This window comes from Myxocyprinus asiaticus, chromosome 46, assembly GCF_019703515.2.
Source record: "Myxocyprinus asiaticus isolate MX2 ecotype Aquarium Trade chromosome 46, UBuf_Myxa_2, whole genome shotgun sequence".
Lineage (NCBI taxonomy): Eukaryota > Metazoa > Chordata > Actinopteri > Cypriniformes > Catostomidae > Myxocyprinus > Myxocyprinus asiaticus.
Window position 1 is genome coordinate 9,805,844 of NC_059389.1, and position 26,638 is coordinate 9,832,481.

Consider the following 26,638-nt stretch of genomic DNA (forward strand, 5'->3'; position numbering starts at 1 on the left):
ATTCAAGGCAAATACCACACAAAAAGCATGCTTACACATTTTAAGGTGAATCTTGACTCCTGACTTTCATTCTCAAAAGCCATGCTGTAAACACACAAACAAACATAAGACGTTATGCCATTAATGATACATTCAGTTTATAATGCAAAACTCTGTGAATATTTGAATATGTTTATAATATTTCTAATAATATTTGAATATTTCTGGGAGTTTGTTTAAGTACTTATCCTCCTGAGACCTGAGCGTGTCTGTTGTGTGTCACGTATTCCCTGTGTTTTTGCCCTGACTTTTATGTTGAAATTCTTGTTTATTTCCCCGTTAATGTTTCCTGTTAGTTTTGTAGTCCTTAGTAGTTTCTTTTCATGATTGGTTTTCCCCTGATTGTTTCCCCAGGTGTTCCTCATTCCCTTGTTTTCCCTTGTGTATTTAAGCCGTTGTTTCCCCTGGTTTCGTTGTCAGTCTTCACATGTGTTGTTATGTTCTGTGCTTGGTTATATTCTCAGTAACTTTGTTTATCTTTTGTTTCATTAAAAGCTGCATTTAGATCCTCATTCCTCAACTACCTCATTACAGAAAGACTGACCAAAAATGGATATAGCGGCTGTCAGAATTCTGCTTCTTAAGCAAGGGGACCATCCAGTTGAGGATCACGTCCGTGAGTTTTTAGAGCTTGCGAATTTAGTGCACTATCCAGACTGCTCTCTGGTGGTTTTCTTCCAGACTGGTCTGAATAGTGCAGTGAAGGAACTGATGCCTCCGGCTGATCCTCACTGGACACTCTGCAAATATGTGGAGAAGGCTCTGGAACTTTGTGGATCCCTTTACACAGTGGATTATGGTGGGAACCCTGGGCCAAAACCTGCATCTTCAGCTCCCTCGTCCAAGCCTGCCATGGCTCCTTTCTCCAAGCCTCCAATGGCCGACAAGCCAGCGCCCATGTCTGTGGCCTCAACTGTCCCAGGGCCAATGCCTGTGGCTTCAACCGTCCCGTGACTATGCTCCCAGCTGTCCAGAAAAGGAGAAGGAAAAGGACACCTTCTCCCCAGTCGCTGCCAGTGCTCACGACCACGGAGGTGGTTCCCCCAGTCGCTGCCAGTGCTCACGACCACGGAGGTGGTTTCCCCAGTCGCTGCCAGTGCTCACGACCACGGAGGTGGTTTCCCCAGTCGCTGCCAGTGCTCACGACCACGGAGGTGGTTTCCCCAGTCGCTGCCAGTGCTCACGACCACGGAGGTGGTTTCCCCAGACGCTGCCAGTGCTCACGACCACGGAGGTGGTTTCCCCAGTCACTGCCAGTGCTTACGACCACAGAGGTGGTTCCCCAGTCGGTGGTTCCCTTCGTCGGGCCTCTCCTGGCTCCGCCTGCCTTCGTCGGGCCTCTTCCAGCTCTGCCCTCAGAGTCTTCCACGGCTCCCCCAGAGACTCCTCCTCCAGCGGCTCCGTCCGCCTTCCCAGGGACTCCTCCTCCAGCGGCTCCGTCCACCTTCCCAGAGACTCCTCTTACAGCGGCTCTCCCCACGCCGCCTCCCAGGCCTCCTGGCCCTGTCTTGGCCCTGTGGCCGCCTACCAGGACTCCTGACCCAGTCCCTACCCTGAGGTCATATCCTTGGTCTCCTGGCCGTCTGCCTGATCTGCTCTGGCCTCTTTGGTCTCCGGCTCCACCTTGGTTCTCACTCCCACTGGCTCTGCCTCGGTCTTCCGAGCCCCCAGCTCCACTCAGCCCTCTGAACCTCTGGCTCCAGCTTGGTCCTCCGAGCCTGCAGCATCGCCCTGGCTCTCCATCCCTCCAGCTCCGCCTTGGTCTCAAGCCTCCGCATCTGAGACCGTCAATCCTCGCATCTTATCACATGGCTTGTTGATCGTGTTACCGCGGAGACGTAGTACATGTGGAGGCCCACGCTATTCTCTGCGGTATCCATGCACAACTCACTACACACCCCACCGAGAGCGAGAACCACACACTATAGCAACCACAAGGAAGTTACCCCATGTGACTCTACCCTCCATAGCAACCGGGCCAATTTGGTTACTTAGGAGACCTGGCTGGAGTCACTCAGCACACCCTGGATTCGAACTTGCGACTCCATGGGTGGTAGTCAGTGTCAATACTCGCTGAGCTACCCAGGCCCACAGTAAATAATGGATATTTTAAGGAAAAATTAGCATAAAGTCCACATATGTGGTCATTGTGTTTAACAGCGTGCCATTTCACGATAATATGGGATGAAACTAGAGACTCTACTCTTTTGACTCAAACAGGTTTTAATGTAAAATCTTCATTAAAAAGACAAACTCAGCTGAGATTGTTGCCATGTTGTTTTGTCACATGACTATAAGCCAAAAGTTTAACCCTTTAATGACTGCCTAGAGTCTCCAGAACTGAGATTAGTTGGTTAAAATTAAATTAAATTATGCATAGCCTATAGCAAAGCCAAAACGTAATGTCCACACATGTGTATGCGGGGTCTCAGGAGGATATACATGTTTTTCACACTTAATATTATTTCTCCCGCTAACTGTTAGCCTGTATGGTGCCCTGGGTGGGAGGAGTGGATCTTTCAGGAGGGGTTTAAAGCTGAAATGTGTAATTTCTAACAGAACAAACGGAATTGCAAAAATATTTCAGAATTCAGATTCCAGAAACTGCACCCATTTGAATTGGTTGTACAAACCGATAGTCCCACCCCCAAACTCGCACCACTGTTTTTTATTGTATTTATTTTTTTGCAAATACAATTTTATAAATAATCCTGTAATAATTAAAATGTTACTGCAATATTAACAATCTGTGATAAGGATTCTGTGATTCTTGTTGTAACTTGGAACTTTTTGTTTATCAAAGTGTCTTGGAATATTTTGGTTGCCAAATCCTTAACCACTATTTCAATACAACACAACAGAGACATATTCTAATCAAATTAAACATTCCATGGTCTACCAATCTAACAAGATTGGCTGCAAAGTCCTCATCCAGGAGTACTGATACCTAATTTCCTTCACGTTCTCTGTTCTCCAAGTACAAAATGACAAATCTAGATGCTTTACAAGCCATACATGTGCTTCTCCTTAGCCACCAGGCACTGTTTGATTGTGTATCAGCTTCATGGAGCAGCGGATATTGGCTTTGTTCGCCTACAGCTCTGTCGTTTTTCATCTGTGTCCCTCCTTTTTTTTTTTTTTTTTTTTTATTGGAATCTGAGTTCACTCAAATGTGAACAATTAGGGTGTTAAATGTGTTAGGGTATTATGTAGAAAGGTACTTACATTTTGAGATGTAGAAGAGAGGAGAGATAGTACAGTATGTATTGCGTGTCATATACATATTTAAGAACACCATTCTTTCTTTCTTTCAAAACCTTTCTATGTCGTGAAGGACTTTGAAAAGTGCATTTGGTGTCACAGAAAAAGGTCAGTCAGTAGATCAAAGTCAGACTATGATCAATACAGGATTCATAAAACTGAAAGAAAAGAATAATTGTTTCTTGGCTAAAAATGTAGATAGAATAGGAAAATCTAACACAACACTCTAAAAACTCAAAAGAAAACAAATATGTTTTCATTTAGTTAAGTGAAACAAAAATAAAAAAAAACTTAAAAACTTAAACTGATCAAATTTGTGTGTGTGTGTGTGTGTGTGGGCGGATTTGGGTGGTTTACAAGGACATTTTTTTTTAGGTTACAAACTGGTAATTACAAGGGTATTATGCTATAAATGTGGTTAATGAGGACATTTCTAGAGTCCCCATAATTCAAATCGCTTAAAATACATACTAAACAAAGTTTTTTTTGAAAATGTAAAAATGCAGAAAGTTTTTTGTGAGGGTTAGGTTTAGGGGTAGGGTTAGGGTTAGGGGATAAAATCTATAGTTTGTACAGTATAAAAATCATTATGTCTATGGAGAGTAGGATAAGGATAGCTGCACCAACATGTGTGTGTGTATGTGTGTGTGTGTGTGTAATTTTGTGTGTCCAAAGCTAAATTAATTTTAAGTAAAGCATTATAAATGCATTATACTGATATATATATAATATAATAATGTAATAAGTTATAACTTCTCATAAGTAAGTATAACTACAGTTATAAAACATAATCAGACTTCCCCTATTCATAGTTAATCTTTAGAGTATTAAACATTAAAGTTTATTGAATAGAGTCCAGTATAGAATCAGTTTGATGGGTTTTAAGATCAGTTTAGTGTGTTTACACCCAAGAAGATTGGCTTAATGTGTGATCAACATACATATATTTTTCTCGTGAAAGAGTTTCTGATATATTTTAACCTTGTTAAAATTAAAGCTTTACAAGTGTTTTTCGTAATATATCAAAAGTTTTATTTTTTTTTTTTGTATTTTGTGCATGTATAATGTATATAACTTCCAGCATAACTTATAATGTCTTATAAACACTTAAAAGAATTTAATGGATGTTTATACCGCGGAGACGTAGTACATGTGGAGGCCCACGCTATTCTCTGCGGTATCCATGCACAACTCACTACACACCCCACCGAGAGCAAGAACCACACACTATAGCAACCACGAGGAAGTTACCCCATGTGACTCTACCCTTCATAGCAACCGGGCCAATTCTGTTGCTTAGGAGACCTGGCTGGAGTCATTCAGCACACCCTGGATTCGAACTTGCGACTCCAGGGGTGGTAGTCAGTGTCAATACTCGCTGAGCTACCCAGGCCCACAGTAAATAATGGATATTTTAAGGAAAAATTAGCATAAAGTCCACATATGTGGTCATTGTGTTTAACAGCGTGCCGTTTCAGAACCGTTTCAATGCTCAGTATTACAAATAGATATAATACATTATCATTTCTGCAGATAAAATTGGATGTTGCTTGTGTATGTATTGTAATGTATTATAATTGTGGTTACAATTATTTATGAGAAGTTATAACATATTTTAAGGTGTATTATGAGACATTACTAGTGCATTATAATGCCTTTACAATGCATTATAAATATGTGCTTCAAAGAAAGTGTTACCTTAAGTTGTAATACACAGTATATTATAAAATGTGAAACTTTTGAAACAACCTGCCTTCATTAAACATGAAAATAAAATTATTTGACAGCTCAGAGAAATTTAACAATGTTAAATTTAAAAGTGTGGAGGTGAGGGCGTGGTCGAGCGCCCGTCTGGGGAGAGAGAAAGTGGTAAGGACATCCACCTGAGATGATTTGTGACTAATTACCATTTCTATGTTCACAGTGAGAGGCGGGGGAGATAAAAGACGGCCCAGTCCAGAGAGAGAGAAATACAGACCAGAGACTACGTGTCTGTTACCAGAGGGTTTATATAGAGTGTTGTGCTGAAAAGCGGACCTGTCTTATCTTTTATGCTGCAAAGCAGACTTTTGGTTGAGTGTGAAGCTGCAAAGTGATTTTCTATTATTTTTGTTAATAAAACTCTGACTCACATGGACTGTGAATACCGGTTCCCGCTTCCTCCTTTGATCCAAATACGAACCTTTGCTACAAAAAGATATCAATTATTGCGTTTACTTTGGCAGCGCTAAGACAATAAGACTAAAACAAAAAATTTACATACTGAAAACTAAACTTAAACTAGCAGTCATAGAGTTCAAACTAATTAAAATTAAACTAAATTGAAAAAACAAACTGAAAATATGTAATAAAAAAAATTAAAAAAATTAAAAACTATTATAATCCTTATATGACTTAATTCAATATCCTACAGTCTATTGTTATTTCCCCTTGCTCCAATTAAATACAATTAATCTCCTTGATCACCTCCAAAGCGATATTCTGCATTTGTTGCTCGTCTCTGCCCACAAACAAATTATATTAATTTGATTAAGAGGCAACAATGCAGCACACTATGACCAACGATGCTCCAGTGCTTCTCGGGGTTTAAAAGAGACCCATCAGAATCCCATCTATAGAGGCCAATAAAATTAAGCCGATTTAACAAAGCTTGCTTAGTTCAGAATTTCCCACACTGCAGGAAGCACATGATGCTTGAAAACAAAAGGTAACACAGATTTTTCCTGTGCACTACAGAAAATCCAATTCTCACTCAATTTGGAACTCATAGAACAGATTATAAGAAGTACAGATGGATTTGGTAGAAAAGAGAGAGAATAGAAACGTTAAGGGAATACAGTCTGCCAACCTTGGAAAATGTAAAATCCCAAAAAGAGATAAATCACAGATTAGTCCGGATCTAGGCCATGTAGAAGAATGGAAACCTCTTTGGCCTTGTCTGTCAAAGCTCAGCAAAAGGACTAGCAGGAATGCTTTCCTCAGGTGGATATCTGAAATGGTTTACCAACTGTGACAGAGTCCAAAGTTATGGATTTTGTTTCACCCTGGTTAAAGCTGATTAAAAAGAAATATCTTGGGAAATTATGAGGGTTCATGGTAGGAAGGTTGTGGACAGGGTCCAGAATTAACTTTTTGCTCCATGCAAAATAGCTACATTCTTAATTCACTCTGCCAGTCAATTCTATGGGACATTTTACGTAAGAATGGATTCATGAACGATTTACACACAAATTTGTTCTGCTCGATTTTCATGAATAAAGCCCACTAAGTGCAAATACGCCCTTGAATTTACATTTCAAGGTAATCATTTTATTTACTCACTAAAGTAAATTTTTACTTGTATGGTATTTGCAACTTGTCAAGTGCTAATTTTTGACCTTCTAATGCTATTTTTAAACCCACAACATACTCTGCGCAAACTCCATTTCGTGCCTCATTGCGTTCCAAAATGTATCAGACCTCAATTCATAATACAACACAAGCATGCATGCCACAAAGGCCGCTATAGCGGACATTAGGGTGAACTGTTCACTTCAATGCTGAGTTTTCTCTTTCAACTCAACAATGGCAGAACAGTTTGAAAATAATTTTCTAAGCAAGTAAGTTAAAGTCAATATATTTATAGCAACTTACCTGAATAATAAAACATGCGGTTTTATGGCACAAACTTTTGAAGGTAACTCTATCTAAGAGTACTAAGTACTCTTGAGTACTAAGGTTTTTCCCCGCACCAGTAATGCAAAAACGCACGTTAAGTGTGTTCAGCCAGACTACATGTTGGCAATGCACTGACCATGCATTTGCGTCTGAGTTGTATGTTTCTGACCTTAGAGTTAAGACACAATTTAAATTTAAAACTATGGACTATATTTCACTCCCCTGTTTCTCACTTCACCATCTCTCTCTCAATCATACATATGCTTTTGTCAAAAATTCAATCTGTAAGGCACATAAGGGAATTTGCAGCTGACCTAAATTTAAACCCAAGCCTAATTTACTCTGAAAATATGACAGTAAAGTAGGTGCACTAAAATGTGATATTACAGTAGGTGCACTAAAATGTGATGAGACCTACAAAGAGGGACAGTCGATGTACGTACTAATTGAGCACACTGTTAAAAGTTAGACAAGGACAGAAATGACACAAATCACAGTCAGTGTTGCTGCCACTCACTGTAATAAGTAAGCTTTCATGGGCTTTTAAAACAGCAGCAGTTTTCAGACTTTAATTGAATCAGTTCTGTCTGGGAAAAGACTCAAGGGGGCAAAGAAGAGCTTGGGAATGTCTGCCATTGTATTAGGGAAGAGGGCTTTTGGCAAGTAGTGCCCGTTTGGTACTCACATGTTGCGGGTTTGTTGCAGTTGTGCCCGTGCCGGAAGTACTGTGGATTCTCGATCACTGGGATACGGGTCATGCCAATCACAACGGCGTCTGGCCCGGCATCCAGGGTGCATGGGGTCATAATGCCATGGTTGACATGGTGAAGGGGGCTTGCGGAATCTTCCTCGCCACTGATAACAGCAACTGGTCCTGCAAAGAAGAAGAGGAGAAAAAGTCATTCAAAAAAGGTTATGTTCACACAGCAGCAGAATATGGTAATCAGTCCAGTTTTTAGGGTTGCCAACTGTCCTGTATGAGCCAATTTTCCCAAACTGAAGCGGCAAAGCGCTCAAGGGGGTCCTGCTTCTGGTTGGATTCGGCTAAACTTCTCGTATTGAAGCCGAAAAATGCTCAAGGGTGACCCCACCTAGTCGGATGGTGAAATGTCCTGTATTGAAGCGTTCAAAATGTTCAACTGTCCTGTATTCACATGGAAGCACTAACTGTTTTAGAGTGCTAAATGCTAAATACGATTAGTGAGGTTATTATTTTTTTTAGATAAGCATTTGTGCTTTAATTAGCTTACTTCTTTAAGTTCATCTCATTTAAAGCACTGCCGCTATAGCCATACGAATTTCGATGGAAGTCCTTGCCATTGTGTCGTGCACATTTTCTGAGCATTCCCCTATGAGTGTTGTGTTTTTAAGATGTTCTGTCATGTTGAAAATTTTAACTTTAAAAAAAATGTGAAACCCCTGCATCCTGTTCCATTCTGTTTTGCTCCGTCTAGCCATTATTGAACTTAAGAACGCATTTTAAAGGAATATTCCAGGTTCAATACAAGTTAAGCTATATCGACAACATATGTAGCATTATATTAATTACCACAAAAATAAATTTTGCTTGACATAATCTTAAAAAAAGCTAAAAATCTGGGTTCCAGTGAGGCACTTACACTGGAATTGAATGGGGCCAATCGGTAAACATTAAAATACTCACTGTTTCAAAAGTATAGCCACAAGACATAAACAATATGCGTGTTAATATGATTTTAGTGTTATGAAATCACTTACTAACCTTTATTGTGTAAAGCTATATCCAATTTTACAACTTTGCTGCCATGACAATGTAATGTCAACAAACCAAAAACTCTAAAACAACTGTAAAAGATTACGATTTAAACAACATTACAGCTTAAATAATGCAATAATTTTAACAGAATAATTAATGTGTGTTTTTATAAAATTATAAACTTCATATTTCTGTTTAAACCCTCCAAAAATTGGCCCCATTCACTTCCATAGTAAGTGCTGCACTGTAACCTCCATTTTTGCTTTTTTTTTTTTTTTTTTTTTTTTTTTGTGGTAATCAGAATTATGTCACAAATGCTGTCGATTGACCTTAACTTGTATTGAACCTGGAATATTTCTTTAAGTAAAGACCCCCTAAATGTCCAATTACAGTCAGGTAAACCCGAAACCTTTGTATTATTACAGGTGTTATTGTTGGCTTTCGCATACCATAGAAAAGTATCTTGACTTTGTTTATTCGTTTATACAGATAGTATTTAAGCCCCTCATTTAAGCTGTTGTGTAAACAATTGAGAAGTCATACCTGTTAGTGAATTTGATTGTGAGTTCCTAACACTGAATATGTGAATGCAGCTTAAGAGAGCAATTACAGATTGGACTGGCATGGTGCAATACAATGCCAGAAATCTATTTCAATGGATAATGAATGCAGCATAATATGTCTGAGAGCAAAAGGTGGTGAAGGCTCATTTGTCAGAATAAATGTTGTCTCTCAAATCACGACTGGCCATTGAGCCCTGCTCTATCATTTGAGCAAACATTAAGCACATTGCCCTGACTCAACCCCAGATGTCTGAGCCCCAGGCCACCATAAACACTGACACCCCAAGTTTTCCAAAGTTCTATCATCGGTTCATTTAGCCACACCAACACAAAAATACACCCACGCTCAGATTCAGGCCTGCAAGCCTGTAATACATAAATGAGTCAGCCGAACTGTGTGTATCGGAACCAAAGTGCCAGAAATTCAAGGTAATATATGCAAAGATTGAATAAAAGCATGCAGGACAGCTAAGGCTGTCAAGGTCTTTGCGTCTGACATTGAGACCGACCTTGGCTCTTTCTTAGAAAAATTCATGAGGCCATATACTTCATAAGGTCAGACATCTTGACACAAGGCCAAAGAGTGAACTACTGGACACAGACAGACATACAATGCTTGACTGTGTCTCACTTTTATTTTTATTTTTATTTTTTACTTTTTTTAAGAGTCAGGTCAAAGTACACAAAGAAGGCAATGTTCAAGCCAAATCTACATCCTTGAGCACAGCCATTTCACTGTTAGCGACACAGGAAAAAAAAGACCCAACAATACGCATTGAAAGTGTTTTTCTTTCACTCAGGAGATTATATATACAGTACTGTGCAAAAGTCTTAGGCAGAAACATTTGTCTTAAGATGGTTATAATTTATATATCTTCAGCTTTAGTGTGAAAATAGTAAATATACATTTTAAACTCCCAAACATTTATTTTGCAAATAGAATAAAATAAAATAGATGAACAGGGAGCTCTGCAACAGATAGCATGGCCCCCACAGAGCCCCCCAGTGAACACTGAGTCAGTCTGGGATTACATGAAGAGACAGAAGCAATTGAGACAGCCTAAATAGATAGAAGAACTGTGGTGAATTCTCCAAGATGCTTGGAACATCCTATCTGCCAACAACCAAGAAAAAATGTGTCCAGGTGACCAAGGAGAATTGGTGCTGTTTTGAAGACAAAGGTGGTCAATACAAATATTTATGTAGCTTTTTTTTTTTTTATGTTTACTGGACTTTGTATGACGTTAATTGATAAATGAAAACTTTTTTATGGCATTATTTTTGAAGACACCTTCACTATGCAACATTTTTCACAAGTGCCTAAACCTTTTGCACAGTACTGTATATACATTCATCTCTCTTGGCAGGTATCATGATGGGTAAACAAGAAAAAAAAAAAAAAGAAAAGAAAAATGCATTAAAATGAGGTGGTAAATAGCAAAAGGCTGACTATTTTTAAATGTGTACCTTTGCATTGAATGCATCATTATTGTGAAGGATTATTTTATTAACAATAATAAAAGAGCTATTCAGTCTTTTCTGACAGTCTGACTGTTTGGTAAAATAGTAACTGAATTACATAAATACAGTATATTATATTATACTATTTAAATACTGTAAAATATAACAACACATTGTAATATACATAAACAAAAGTATATGCTCACATACACTGTTAATTGATTTAATAAATATTTAATCTAAAATTAAATCTAAATGTTTGTCTCTTAACCAGTATTCATCAAGGTTTAATTTGAAATTTAAATAATTCTTCAGCTGAACTGTAAAATTACATTTATCTGATTTTGTACTGGCCTTTGTGAACATCTTGCTGAAATCCAAATGTAATGAGCAGCCACAGTCGCTTTCAGGCCTATAAATAGAGATTATTTTGAGACAATAACACTGGCCGGCTGTGACATATAAAAGGGGAAATCTTGGGTAAAAGTCTTAATTAGTTTTAGCCTTTAAGACAGGAGGCAATGTTCAACTAACTGTCAAATGACCCTTTCAGCTAATTGGGTAGTTAAAAATGATTTTCTTTTCCTTAATTGGAAAGCATGGGTCAAGCTAAAAGCCAAATAAGCTTTAAATATTTTCTGAAAATACCAAAAGGAGTTTAGCAAGGTGAAAAATGCTCTAGCACAAATACTCGTAATTTTGAAAACAATAACCCTGATAATGTTCAATTAACCACATTTCATATTGTAATGATTGTGATAAAATTATTGCCATCGTCATGAGTAAAGGAATAATTAAACCATTTTTAGTTGTAGGTTTTGCATTCATAAAAGCATTTCATCATAGTATCCTTGAAATGAAAATCTATTTTTCCTTTAGCATTACAGTTGCATTAATATTATTACGCATTAGGCTTAAAAGGAACAATACTCTTTAAAATTCCTCCTTTATATCTTCAGGTTATACTTAGAGATGTGCAAGGTCAGGCACAACTGTAAATATGCTTCAAAAATAAATACACAAAGCATATCAAATGGCACTTTCAAAATCCTATTATACAGCTGGCAGAGTGAATTGAAGATTGCATTAACTTACTGTTGCCTTTTGGCATTTCTAGTTAGGAACTCTATCAATAAAGTGAAGGAAACAATTTTTTTAAGCGTCTGATCAGAAAATGAGCCATCTCAGAAAATTCAAAAGTGACAGATTTTGCAGGACTTCCATGAATGTGGAAACAACCAACTGTGTTATATTCAGATGTTGTCAACCACTTCAAATGAGCTGCCTGAGAAAATTAAAATGAAATAAAATATGAAACCTCCAAAAGTTTTTCAGTTTTTCCATCTCGTTGTTATCACTGTAATGCAAAAAATATGTTTTCAGAGTTGATAAAAAAAAGGGAAAATGAATAATATATTACTAAAATAAATGGGTTTTTAGCCCACTCTAAGTGTACGCTGAGACTGAGTCTTACATAATGCACTAAGAAATGTCATTCACTGATGAATTATGTTTTACTTTCCCTTTCCCAGACAATGAAAGCCTCAAGGCCAATACTATTTATTGGCTACAAGAAAACATTATTTTAAAATCCTTTCTTATACTTCCGCAACTGAAGAACATAAGCAATTGAATAAGACTGTGAGATGGCTGGACAAGAGCAAGCATTTTCCAGGCAGACAATTGAGGGGGGTTGGTATGAGATGGGAGGGGCTAGGATGTGACAGGAAGTGACAGATGTGTGATGGATTGCTCAGACTGTCAACTTGTGGACATTTATCCAGCACAGAAATACCCCTGTAGGACATGGAGGGAAACTTTGGCAAGACTGTCAGGATATATCTTAGGATTTATTAAGTAAAAACTTATGACAGGGACGATCAGTTTAACAGCTTAAAAAAAAAAAAAAATAAATAAAAAAATAGTCATCATGAACCTACCCTTATTTCATTCCAAGCATGTACGATTTTCTTTCTTAAGTTCACATGTCTTTCAAACGTTCAATTTTAAACATTCACATGAACTGCATTGAGATTAGTCATGTGAGAACCAATGAAGTTTGACATCACTGAATGTGCACAAGCATGAATGAGATTTGAGAGCTATGGTGGGGGGTGGGGGTATTTGTTTTCAGCAAATAACAGATAAAATGTGGGTCTCTTCCTCAAAGAAAGCAATCAGATAGCTTCAGAATACTGGGAATTTTGACTAAATTTAAATGTGAACACATTCCCCTCTAGCACTGCAGAGACACGGGTTCTGGTCTAATGGCAACCAGGAATAAATTGCATTTACATGAACAACGCACGATTCACATGTTGCATTTTCACTCTAAAATTACATTTTTACTCCAGATGGTTAAGTTTAGCATTGGGGTTTGGGGCTATGGGATAGAGATACACAAATATTCCAAGTTCAATACAAGTTAAGCTCAATTGACAGCATTTGTGGCATAATACTGATTAGCACAAAAATATTTTTTACTGGCCCCTCCTTTTCTTTAAAAAAAAGCAAAAATCTGGGTAAAAGTAAGACACTTACAAAGGAAGTGAATGGGGCCAATATGTAAATGTTAAAATACTCAATGTTTCAAAACTATAGCCACAAGACGCAAACAATATGCATATTAATATGATTTTAGTGTGATAAAATCGCTTATTAACCTTATCTTTGTAATGTCAACAAACCCTAAAACCCTAAAATGACTGTAAAAAATGACAATTTAAACAACTTTACAGTTCAAATAATGCATGAGTTTTGACAGAATTAATGTAAGTGCTTTTACAAAATCATAAGCTTCACATTTTTGCCTTTAAACCCTCCAAAAATTGGCCCCATTCACTTCCATTGTAAGTGCCTCACTGTAACCTTGATTTTTTATTTATTTTAAGAAAACGAGAGATGATTCGAAATTCCTTTTTGTGGTAATCAACATTATGCCACAAATGCTGTTGATTGAGCTTAACTTGTTTTGAACCTGGAATATTCCTTTAATAAAATATGTGTTCCTGTTGACTGTGTGACATAATTTACAACTAAAAGTACAACCTGCTTTTGGCACCACTCTGTGGACATTACACCTGGAAACTGGAGCTCACACATGCCCATTCAAATTTGTGTAATCACACAGCGATTTCAGCTGAAGATCTTTCAACCTACTGTTTCCAAATTCACAGTGAGATCTTGTTATGACCTAAGGGGAAGTAAATGTAGAACGTTCAATGCATGCAAACACTTGCAGATTTCAATATACCCAGATTCTTGGAATCTGGGGATGTAATTGGATACATTTCAAGTTCAAACCAATTACTGTATGACTGACACTGCCCAACACTTTCTTGTGTGAAAATATAAAAACAAATTCCACTGGCTTCCCTCTTTATTAAACACAGATGATGTGCTTACCCTTGTCTGAGCTGATTATCATACAGAATTCTGCTTACAGGGAGTTGTCTCGCACAGTTGTTCATTAGCGCTGAAAATAACTTTGGTTATCCTCCGTTCCCACTTGAAGACATGCATTACACATACAAACTCACACATACACACACATTATCACCTTGCTGTATGTTGCACAGCAACTTCACACAGTGTCTGCTATGTGAGTGACAGTGCTACATGATATGTGGTTGTAATTCAGAATTGCGTTCAGTTGTCTCTGTGTCGACGTACAGATCTTTAATTCTATGCTTAGTTTACAGACAAAATATGATAATGGAATCTAGAGAAGCTGTAAATCATTTATAAAAGAGGCAAGTGGGACTCGTCACAAGTGAACAGTTTCTGTTGTAGGGTACGAGGACAAAAAAAGGTTAGCACAACTTTAGCCCTATTCCAACGGAATTAGCTTTCTAAACGTTTGAGGTACAATTATTATCACCTGACGACTGAGATTTAATGTACTGATTCGGACGGGACTAAATATCTCCATGTTTATTACATAAGTGGGAGTGTCTGTTTTCTAGATGTGGGCATTACATAAGGTTGAACACATAGTTTGGGTGATAAAATTAATATATCTTTTACACTTTATCAGTTTAAATTGTAAATTAGCCTACTTATTTATAAAATAAAATAAAAAAAAAAATAAAAAAAATGTTTACTTATTTGTAATTAATTAACTATACATTATACATTTGCATGAATTTATAGAAGTGGCTGCTTATAATAAACACAATGAAATAATAATTAATAAATATAATAATTAATAATAATTTTTTTTAATAATTTTAATAATTTTAATAATAATAATTAATAATTAATAATAATTTAATAATTTTTTATACTTAATTATTTTTTATAATTAATTATAACATTACGTAACTAAGCGGAGAAATTAAGGTGAGTATCTTACCAGACGCTGATATTACAGTGGCCAGTCTTAGCTGTTTCTGCGATTTGGGTCTTTTTGTTAATTTTATTTTATAATTTTTCATCGGATGGCAAAAAATCAACATCAAAATTTAAAGTCGCACAGCAGGCAGAAGATTGGTGTTGACGGCGAGCATAAGAGTGGTCTTAACTGTAGGTCATGTAGGTCAAATACATGAGAAGAAGCATTGTGAAAATTCAATAACAGAAGTCACAGACATTCCTATTCGGATTAGATTAGGATTAGAATTCTTAGAGGACTCTTGAGTTAGCTGAAAACAGTAGGTCATTTGCTCTGGAATTTTTACAGAAGTTGAGTGAGAAAAAACAGACTTGTCAGATTCGGACGGGATTAAAATCACAAAGTACGTCTGTGAAACACAAATTTCCCTGACCTCCTCAGGGAAAACTACTCCCATCCAAATAGGGCTTTAGGCTCAGTGAGATTCTATTAGAACTGAGCTAAGATGGAAAAGACACTCAGTTGAGTGTACCTGAGATCTAGTGATCCTCAAATCGGTTGCTATTTTAGCTGACAAAAATAACTAGATTTTTAAATTTTCTAAAAAACATAAGCACAGAACTGCCCATGCAAAAGTTGCCTCCACAATGCAAAGGTGTTCTGTGTGGTTGCCAGGGCATTGGAATGCTGTTGCTTAGGTTTTCTGAATGTTTTGGCAAGGCAATACCATGTGACTGCTAGGGTGTTCTGAGTGGTTTTTATTGCATTGCTATGTGGTTGCTAATGTGTTCTGAGTGTTTTTTTTAGTGCATTACTATACGGTTGCTAGGGTGTTCTGAGTGGTTTTCAGTGCATTGCTATGCTGTTGCTAGGGTGTTCTGAGTAGTTTTTAGAGCGTTGCTATGCGGTTGCTAGGGTGTTCTGAATTGTTGCTATGGCATTACTAGCAGGTTGCTAGTCAAAAAAGCTACCCCCAAGTCTCTATGACATTCTGGTCCCTCTAGATATGGCTCTGGTTAATTGGACATTTTTACCTGTTTAATCGTCCACCAGGCGAAACTCTGATTGCGTGGTGAGTTGTGCGTGGATGCCGCGGAGAATAGAGTGAAGCCTCCACATACACTATGTCTCTGCGGTAACGTGCTCAACAAGCCACATGATAAGATGCTCAGATTGACGGTCTCAGACGCGGAGGCAACTGAGATTTGTCCTCCACCACCCAGACTGAGGCGAATCACTATGCCACCACGAGGACTTAGAGCGCATTGGGAACTGGGCATTCCAAATTGAAAAAAACAAAAAAAACAACAAAAAAAAAAAAAAAAAAAAATAAAAAATATATATATATATATAATTTACAGACAGGCATAATCGAACACATCTCTTCTTTAACTGTCTGACAATTTTTCTCACTTACTTACTCTATATACTATATACTCATACCTGCTGGGGCCAAATCTGAGCAAAGGTGACAGGGGACGATTGATCCTGTTTATAAAGGCAACGGAACCCTGCTGTTTGAATGCCATTTTCCTGGAGTTGATGTCGCTTCCTTTGATGTTGTAAGTGCACCCTGCACTTCTCTGTATCTCAGGTAGCTATAAAAGATAAAACAGGCACTATCCATGCCCATTTCTCTCCTATTGCAATTGTGCACTGATTGCGATGCAAAGCAGTCACGGAAGACCTGCACGAATAAATTACTCACATTACTTCTTCTGATCTCACCAATGTGCATTGAAGTGTCTCCTTGACATCAAAACACCTCGTCCCCAAGAGAACGAGTGAGACTGAGAGTTACAGACATGGGAAAAGGAATGATTTATACTTTCCTAACATATGAATGGGATTGGAAGAGGGCTGGAAAATAAGCCATATAAAAACACTCGAGACACTTCCTGCAACGTAATTGTACTGTCTCCTCTGCTCAATTCCTGAGAAAACCTCAGTAATGGCCAAAAGTTGGTTCCTTTATTCTTTTCTTGATTTGTGAAATGCCCAGATATTTATGTGCTGCCCCTGTCAGCAGCAATGACAAAACTCTTTTGTTGGGTAAACAGAGAATATGAACACAGTAAATCGGCTCCCCGGTGTTCTGATTGCCTGCAAGGCAGACAACAACAATGCAGACTTCATCTTGCCACTTTCCTTGTTGCAAAGCCTCCTCAATTGCATCCCGCTAGGCAATGCCTGGACTCAAAGATTATTTGCACAAAATATACTCAAAACATGTTAAGGTAAAAAGAAACTTAGAAAGCGAAAGATGTGGCATAACACAGTATCCTAACCAGACAGGATGAATTAAATAAGATTCCAGCGACAAGCAATGTGTCAGTTGCGATAATACTGCACAATGTGGCACAAGCACAGCCAATCACAAGATATTTGATTTTTAAAATGTCTAAGGTTGTTTGATTAGTCTGTTTTATCATGGATAAAAATTGTAAGTCCAGTTCCTTAGAAAAGCAATAGCACAGCTCTCCATATGCAGAAGTCTCCTGCTTAGGATTAGAGGTTTCTTTAATTTTCTAACCCTAAGTGTGAGCAATAGTAATAGTGATGCTTGCCTTAGTAAGCACCATTTATAACAAACTGTAAGTGTATACTGGAGCACTCTGACAAGTCTTCAGCACACCTAAGGCCACATAACCTGTTATACTATACTCTTATAAGTTTTTAAAGTAATAGCACATTTATGTGTCTCATCACAAGCAAATGAGCTGTTTATTACTTAAGGAAATTAAGTTCTTCCTTGTAATCTCTCCATCTTTCCTCCGTGGTTGTCGCTGTTGTGGGGAAAGAGGAAATAAGCAGCAAATGAGGTCTATTAGCTGCCTTTTCCCAAATTAAAATGATTAAGCACCCTTTCAATTCAGAGGTCTTGCATTTGCTGTCCTTACAGCTCTTTCAAGAAATGGGGGGGCAAACTTATTCTAGCAAAAATCCATGGTGGCACGATTAGCCCCCTAAATCGTAAAACAATGCAAGTACCTGCACTAGGCAATGAAAGAGAGTCCAGTCATGAAAGAGCGTATGGCTCATGCTGGGCACACAGGACACATAAATAACCTGTGCCAGCTCCTCCGCAGTTGGGACTAACTATGACAAAATGTTTGAAACATGAAGACAGTCAGTCATCTTTATGATCCTTAACAAAGTAGGCCATAGGAAATTTGTCGGCCCGGCAGAACATTCACTGTGCATTTTGTTTATAGCTGTACGGAAGGAGCTGGAGGGGAAAGACAGTACAGCCGTGTCGCCTTAGGGGACAGATGAAAAGCCAAAGGCAAAACACAGTGACCAAATTTCTGCAGGCATAAATCAATCAGATATACGTGCGTGCTTGTACGCACTCACCTAGTATTTTCATGTGTAAGAGAGTGTGAGAGAGACGATTATATAGCAGGATAAAAGACACTAGCACAGTGCTGAAACAGCTTCATAATAAAACATCAACATTTAGGTGTAACTAAGGCCATGTCCACACAACATCTAATATATTTTTCTCTACATTTTGGCCTTCCATCCACACTGAGACAGTGACAGTGTTTTTGACAGTGTAAATTTAGCTTTTCGAAAATCCTCTCCCAAGTGGATGCATTTGAAAATGTAGTATTCACGTTGTAGTGTGGAAAGGGAAAATGGAGATATATGAAAACGATGACATTGTAGGAAATTAGCGACTTTGTGGCAGGGTATATTTACAGCTGCCAGCATTCATCACCAATAATATGTAAGAATTGTATAATGGAATTAGTTCAGGAATCTTGGCCACACTCGACCACCATTATATGAAGGAAAAATAACAAATGATCAGATTAGAAATCTGAATAAAAATTCTCCACCATTAAATATGTAATACAACAGACTCGTTGAATCTGCTCACAATTTATATATGAGGAATTTTTGCTCAAGAAGGGAAGTATGATTCATTCGGGGAATATTGAAATAATTAAGGTGTACGTCTGATCACTCGGCCATTCTGAGTTGATCTGACGCATCTGTTAACTCTTTAGAATAATACTATTCTCATGGTCTTTTTAACCTTTTCTATCTGGTCATACCCTGAAGAGGCTCTAAGCCAATCATAGGCAGCTTTTCAGATACCACATGATCATCTCTCTATCCCTTCTTCTCAAGGTGATTAATGAGTCTTTGTTCTTGAGGTTTGTCAGTTTTCCCACTCAGAAATGAACATACTTTTATCCTGACTGTGCTTCCTCTGAGAATGTCTCGTGCTCCATTTTTTGTCTAATTTTAAGTGTAAACTGGTTATATCGAAGGACAAAGGATTTTCATGGGTTTCATCGAAGAGTAGTCCCTCAGCGAATGGCAAGTCGTGTGATGACCATTAATATTTAGGGCATTTCTGATTTACAAAATGAAGGCAGAGGAGTCTTGGTGCATCCACATAACTCTCTTTGTTCTCAAGACGGTTTACACTCAACAGAGCAGCTTTTATGGACTCTTTTCAGGCATCTTTAAACTTATGTCCGGTTTTGGTAGACTTTTTGGCATCAGCAGGCAGAGTCTTTAATTTATGATGTTGAGGAATTTTGGGGGCTTCTCTATGTCTTAGTTTTAATAACTTGGAAGTGTGGTAGGGTGAGCAAGAGACAGACACAGTGGGTGTGGCGTCAAGCCTCGGAGAGGCATTTATTGGAAACGTAAAAATGTACAAAAGGGGTAATAAAGTGTCCAAGGGGGAATAGTGTTCATAATAAAAGAGGGAATCTGGCATCCTCGCGGTGAATGGGGCTCCGTGAAAGGGACGGGGTAGTGTTCATAGGGAAATCCCAGGCATGGGCTGGGTCAGTTGGCCACTCACGCTCCCCTGCAAAGTCCACGGCGTGTGGGGTGGCGGCGTCACTGGTGGCCTGTCTTCCCAGGCCCGCGGCAAGCATGAGGGGAAGGCGGCCCGGCATCTAGCCCGTTGGCGGCAACGTGAGCAGTTCACCCCCGGTGACTCATTACGGCGTCCGGGGGTCCGAAGAACGGGTCCGGCCACTTGTCCAATCCCTCCCAGCTCTGGTCCTGGGTGTGCGAGAATGCCAGTGTGTGCACACATGGAGATTTGAAGCCAGCTCCCCGAGAAGAGGTGCGCACTGCATTTTAAAGACAGCGGTGATGAAGCATTATCCCCACCAGGTGTGCTTCACTCACCGCTGACCAAACGAGGCTTATTAATTATGCACCTCTTCTCGCTCTCCCGCCCAACTCCCGTCATGAGCCTGGCTGAAGGGTGGCCCTAAGAGTCAGGGCGACGATGACGAGCCAGAGGGGCGGATCATTCCGCCACAGAAGGAAATATCAGCGTAGCTCCTGGATTCAAGTCATTTTGCATAGAAAATGTGCCCATAATATACTACAACATATTTGTTGTCATGTGACGCAATCATGTGACAAATTAAACCCAAAACAATCAAGATGGCATTGTTGTAGCAGTGTTGTTGTGCCAGATATTCACTTTAATAGCATTGTTAAAGATAAATGTTACTTTGTACAATCTTTACATTCCATTCCTTCGAAGGCGACAGGAAGGACAACTGTGTTTCAGACCTTACATGGAATGGCAATTTTCTGCATGCGCAGTAAGGGGATTTAAGAATTTTCATATGTTTCAGAGTGGACAAGCAACTTTAGGAAAATGGCAGTTTTGATGGAGGGCGTTTCAAAAATGAAAACAAAAGTTTTTAAATGTATCCAAATGTATGAAAACATCTAGATATAATCACAAATATCTAAACAAGGTCAAAACACAAGATTAAATGTGCATAAATGGCTGAAACTTTTAGAGGTTATTTGCAAATTTGACTCCATTTTGAAGAGGCCATTTAGTAGAGGCTTCTTAAAAATTGCATTGCTCCTGAGCGAGACGCCTAAAAACAGAGATGCATCACAAGAGTCAAAGATGTCTGTCTAGTGCATGTTAGCAAGTTAAAGCACAGATGGATAATTCGGTGTGTAAGACTTGTTTTTTAATAGCTGAAGATCTTTTAAATTGACATGGCATTTAAAAAATTAGATGCTGAAGCCGCAATGGTCAAATATGTATGTCTAGCACATTTTCATATATAAAAATAACTAGCTTAAAGGTGCTGTAAGCAATTTTTTCATGGAAAGGTATGCAAAAAATGTCCTACTCCCTGAAAGATATTAATGAAACAAGTGTTGTGAGATATCTCACCTGTCTCTGTGACAGCACTAAACAGCAAACAAAAAGCTCAGCTTGTGGAAATTCTAGAATGGCTAAAATCGCTTACAGCACCTCTAACCAGCAAGACTTCCTTGGTTGACCAGGTTCATCAGAACAACCATAATGGTTGACCAGCATTTTTAACTGGTGAACAACATGGTTATGCTGGTCCACAAGCTAGACCAGCACCAAACCAGCCCTAACCAGCCTGAATCAGCATGGAAATTCCTGCTGACATAAGTTGTGTTGTCATTTGTGTTAATAAATATGCTGTCAATGTCACTTTACTGTCATTGACATATTCAGTCTCCCTCGCTCAAGGTCTAGCAGTTACAATGTGAACAGCAAGCAGAAGACAATTTTAAATGCAATTAAACCAGTTTTCCGAGAACTGCTCATCTTATTACAAGCAGGTGTCACATTTATGTGTGACTGCCAACATGTGCATTCATCACGGACAGTGGAATGTTTTGAATATGTGAAATACAACAAAGTGCGAACGCCAACAATCACACACCTGCATGGCTGAAATGTTCCAAACACCGCTAAATCAAAGCCACCTCTTTGGTTAGTGGAACAGAGCTTGGTTACAATACACTAAAAACAAAACAAGGAAAAGAAGCTTGATCTATGTTTAACCCCAGAGGAAAACTGATTGTCCAGAGGTTGCTAAAATAGACATAAATGAGACAATCAAAAGTCTCCTCTTGCTTTCTATTTAATCTTGTAGCTGTCTAGGAAAAACAAATGTCATTTTAACAAGATCTCTCTTTTTTTTTTTTTTTTTTTTTTTTTAAGCGACAGCTCTAAAATAATCTCATGAATGACTTTCTTGGGCATACAGTAATTATCGATGTCCAGAGATGCTACAGTCCTGTAGTCCTGCTGACTGATGGCAATATGAGAAGTCCCATCAATTACACAATGTGAGTTATGACACTGGCTTCAATCAATAACAAAGCCTCTGCAGCAATGAAATAAAAAAAAAGAAAAAAGAAAGAAAAACAATCACTAACAGCAAGCAACTAGCTGCTAGTCTGAAACAACATTTCTCCATCATGTGAGTCACACAGAATTATTACCTGAAAAATTCTGTACACGGACGTCATAGCTCCACACAGGAAGGAAAAGGTTTTGTTCTTGTTCATTATGTTGGCTGGCAACATGTAACAATGCCCCTAGGGGACTGGAGGTCAGGTTCACTGTAACCTTGCGGTGATCTCGTGTCGTCTGGACCATTTTGCCATCGGCACCTGGCCAGTTTACACCCTAAATGGAAAAATGAAGCAAGGCCATATGTCTTTGCTGCCAATATTCCTATTCCAATATTGGAATGATCATCCAGTAAAAAGACATTTTCTAAAGTGCTGCAAGATTTGCAACAGTAAATCAGAGCATGGTGAGAAGACTGAAACGCTCAAGTGCACCCAAACCCTCTATGCAGTATTTCACCCTCAAAGACCACCCGTGGTGCATCTTACGAGATAGAGGGGTGGAGGAACTGGTGGGAGGGAGCGAGATAGAACGGTGAACACATATATCAACTGGAATGGTGACAGCCACACACATTCATCGCACGAGGAAAACATTTGGCTGATTGTGCTCTCCGCAGTGATGCTTCACGTAGTTGGCAGGTGTTTGATTCCTACAGAATGCTAATGACCATCAACCCCCAGGCAGAGAGAAAGAGAGACAGGGAGTAAGAGACAGAGAGTAGAAGAGAGAAAGGCAGGCTAGCTCCTAAAATCGAGATCTGGAAGAAACTGAAATATGAAGGTGAATAAAATACATAAAGTGGCAGCATTTTAACTCTGCTGAAAAAAAAAAAAAAATGGCTTAATCCAGTCTAAGATGGTTTGCTGGTCTCATCTGGTTTACGAAGATCTTAGCTGGTTTAAGCTTGTCTTTCAGTCTGACTAAGCTGGTCTAGCTGGAAGGGTTCCCACGGTCATGGAAAACCTGGAAATATCAGGGTATTTTAAAATTGTGTTTTGCAGGCCTGAAAAAGACATGGAAATAAATAAAAAGTCATGGAACGTACTTTACTGAATATATTGTACATGTTTATAGTTTTCCTCTGTTCTAAAAAATTTCATTGTCTAAATATAGCTCTTTTGTAGAGATTGTATAGAGTAAAACTTGCTCACAAGCCATAGTGTAGTTTGATTTTTCAGTGAATCATTGTCAGTGAGTCAGTACTTTTCAATGCATTAGAAACAGTTCACAAATCAGTCAAAATTATTTAGTAGCAAATCAGTATGAATAAAAATGATTTTTAAAAATTTGTATCCACTGATCACAAACACCTGGGAATGTAATTGAAATGTCATGGAAATGTATTGGTCAAAAATTGTGGGAACCCTGAGCTAATCTCCCAGCCCAACAAGCTGAAAAGTGCCCAAACACCTTCTGAATCAACTAACAGACCAGACAGACCAGACACATAGACCAGCTAAGACCAGTAAACCCAACTTAAGCTGGTTTAAGATGTTTTTGTTTTTTTGTTTTCCCAGAAAGGAAGGCATCACAGGCACACTCCCAACGTGAAGGGAATCTTAAAAAAAATGTTCCGGGTTCAATACAAGTTAAGCTCATTAGACAGTATTTGTGGCATAATGTTGATTGCCACACAAAAAAAAATTATTTTGACTCATTCCTCCTTTTGTTTAAACAAAAGCAAAAATCAAAGTTACAGTGAGACCTTTACAATGGAAGTGAATGGGGATTTTTTTTTTTAATCATACTAAAATCATGTTTGCACACATATCCTTTATGTCTTGTGGTTATACTTTTGAAAAAGTGAGTATTTTAATGTAAAATGTTGGCTCCCATTCACTTCCATTGTAAGTGCCTCACTGGAACCCCAATTTTTGCTTTTTTTAAAGAAAAGGAGGAACAAGTCAAAATAAATTTTTGTGGTAATCAACATTATGCCACAAATGCTTTCGAGTTTAACTTGTATTGAACCTGGAACATTCCTTTAATTATGCTGTCAAGGTTAGTTTATGCTGGTCTCGCACCCTGATTAGCTAAAAAAGTGCCCCAAAGCCTTCTAAAATTAACCAACAGACCAGCCTGGCCAGGCTTGGAGACCAGATAAGACCAGGAAACACAACTGTGATGAGGTGAGTGTGGCCGGGCCATAAGGATGGACACCTGGCGCTGAACTACCCCAATCAGCCAGAAGAGGGATAAAGAGGAGCCGGAGACTCAGTGAATGAGAGAGAGAGAGAGATGCATCCAGCCAACGAACGTGTGCATTCTGTGTTGGGCCGGGAAGGCCAACTGTGTGAGCGACACACAGAGCTGTGTGTGTGTGCCAACGAGTGTGTGCTGAAAAGCAGTTTTATGTTGTGTCCAAGTGAAAGCGTGTCCAATTAAAGTCTTCCGTGAACTGTTCACCCGGCTCCCACTTCCTCCTTTGTTGAGAATGCAGAGATTTTCCACAACAACTTAGGCTGGTTTAAGATGTTTTTTAGTTTTTTGTTTTCCCAGAAAGGAAGGCATCATAGTCACACTCCCAACATGGATGGCCTCTTAATTATGTTGGTCTAGGCTGGTTCATGCTGATCTCTCAGCCAGCGTAGCTAAAAAAAAGTGCCCCAAAACCCTCTTAAATCAGCCAACAGACCAGCCTAGCAACCTATGACCGGCAAACCCAACTAAGGCTGGTTTAAGATGGTTTCTTTTTGTTTTTGTTTTTTTTGCAGAAAGGAAGCCATCATAGGCACACAAGAAAGTGTCCAAAGTGCCAACGAACCTCTCAAATTAGCCAATAGATGAGCCTGGCCACCTAAGACCAGCAAACCTAACTTAGGCTGGTTTACGATGTTATTGTTGTCATTGTATTTTTATTTATTTATTTATTTTTTTTCAGAATGGAATAGGCACGTTTCCAACATGGGAGGCATCTCAATTATGCTGGTCTAGGCTGGTTCATAGGGCTGGGTAAAAATATCGATTTTCTGATGCATCGCAATCTTTGTTTGAACAGTCTCAATATTGATTCTTAAATCTCAAGATTGGTCTTTCACTGTATATGGCAACCCTCTATAATGCAAGTAAATCACTCACATGTTCAACCAAAACTCATGCTATGCGACTAAAAATGTCAATGATTAGTCACTGGCTAGTAAATGTTCAGATTTCACTCACCAGTGATTGAGTAGTATAGTGGAGAATTTATTAGCACAGAGGTCCTTTCACTGCGTGTTGAGAGTAAAAGTTTGGTTTAACTTGTTCTCTGTGTCCAAAGACGAGATCCACAGATCCATATATCATTGAATTATTCCATTTTAATATCCTTTCTTTTTTTTATTTATTTATTTTTTTTATTATGTTTTTACAGTCAGTTAATTAAAAATAACAACAAAAAAGGAACATTTAATTCTAATCACATATGGATGCACTAAAGAAATTACACGTCTTCTCTTGCTTACGCGCTTACTGGCTGATGTCTTAAAGAGACAGTACTGATTAAGCACGTGTTCTACATGTCAATTTAAATACTTTTAAATATTACAAATTTATTATGTTAACAATAAAAATTTTACAAACATATATATGCAACATAATACATGCAATTTCAAGACATTAATCAAAAGCTAAAATGTGACCAATTGACGAAAAACTAATGATAAAGTATAATTAGTAAAATATATATTTTTGAATTGTATCTAGAATGGTTGCCTTGAAGGTTCCTTTATAATTAAGATTATTAGTTGAGAGAAAATGTATTTTATATGTAAGCAAAATGGACATTTTAACAGAAATGTATCCATGTGAATCGGAATCGAATCAAAAAATCTGTTTCAATACCCAGCCTTACTGGTTCATGCTGGTCTCCAAGACTGACTCGCTAAAAAGTGTTCAAAAACCCTCTAATTTCAGCCAACAGACCAGCCTGACCAGCTAAAACCAGCTGGTCTAGGCTGGCTCATTCTGATCTTGACTGTTCCATGCTGGTTAGCACTGGTTTGGTGCTAGTCTAGCTAGTGGACCAGCATAGCCAATCTGTTCTGGTAAAGCTTGTAAGATAATTCAGAAGCCTGCTAGAGCAAGATCACTCCAGCATCACTTACTGGGAGACCAGCATTCAAAACACAACATAAGCTGGTGACCAGCTGTGCTGGACTTTTCAGCAGTGAGAAAAGTAGAATACAAGGAAACAAGGGCACAAACCATCACTGAAAAACACAAGCATATAGACAGACAGAGAGGTAGATGGCTACACCAGCAAGCTGGCAGAGACAGAAGAAAGAGCATGCTGCTATATAGACAGGTGGAGAGATAGGCAAACAGGAAGAAAGGCCATGGGGGAGTTGAGGGGACAGAGAGACAGACAGAAGGCAGATAAACTATCAGACAGAGGAGAGCTGAGAGCCAGGAGGGAC

At 38.6% G+C, this 26,638-nt stretch overlaps 1 protein-coding gene across 1 annotated transcript in view; it reads right to left on the reverse strand.

The window, feature by feature from the left end:
- The window catches only part of LOC127435924 (NT-3 growth factor receptor-like), a 306,013-nt gene that overhangs the window by 74,086 nt on the left and 205,289 nt on the right, over positions 1–26,638 (reverse strand). Inside the window, exon 11 of the mRNA XM_051689735.1 lies at positions 7,643–7,831. Within this exon, the coding sequence (XP_051545695.1) occupies positions 7,643–7,831 (189 nt within the window). The remainder of the gene's footprint in view (positions 1–7,642; positions 7,832–26,638) is intronic.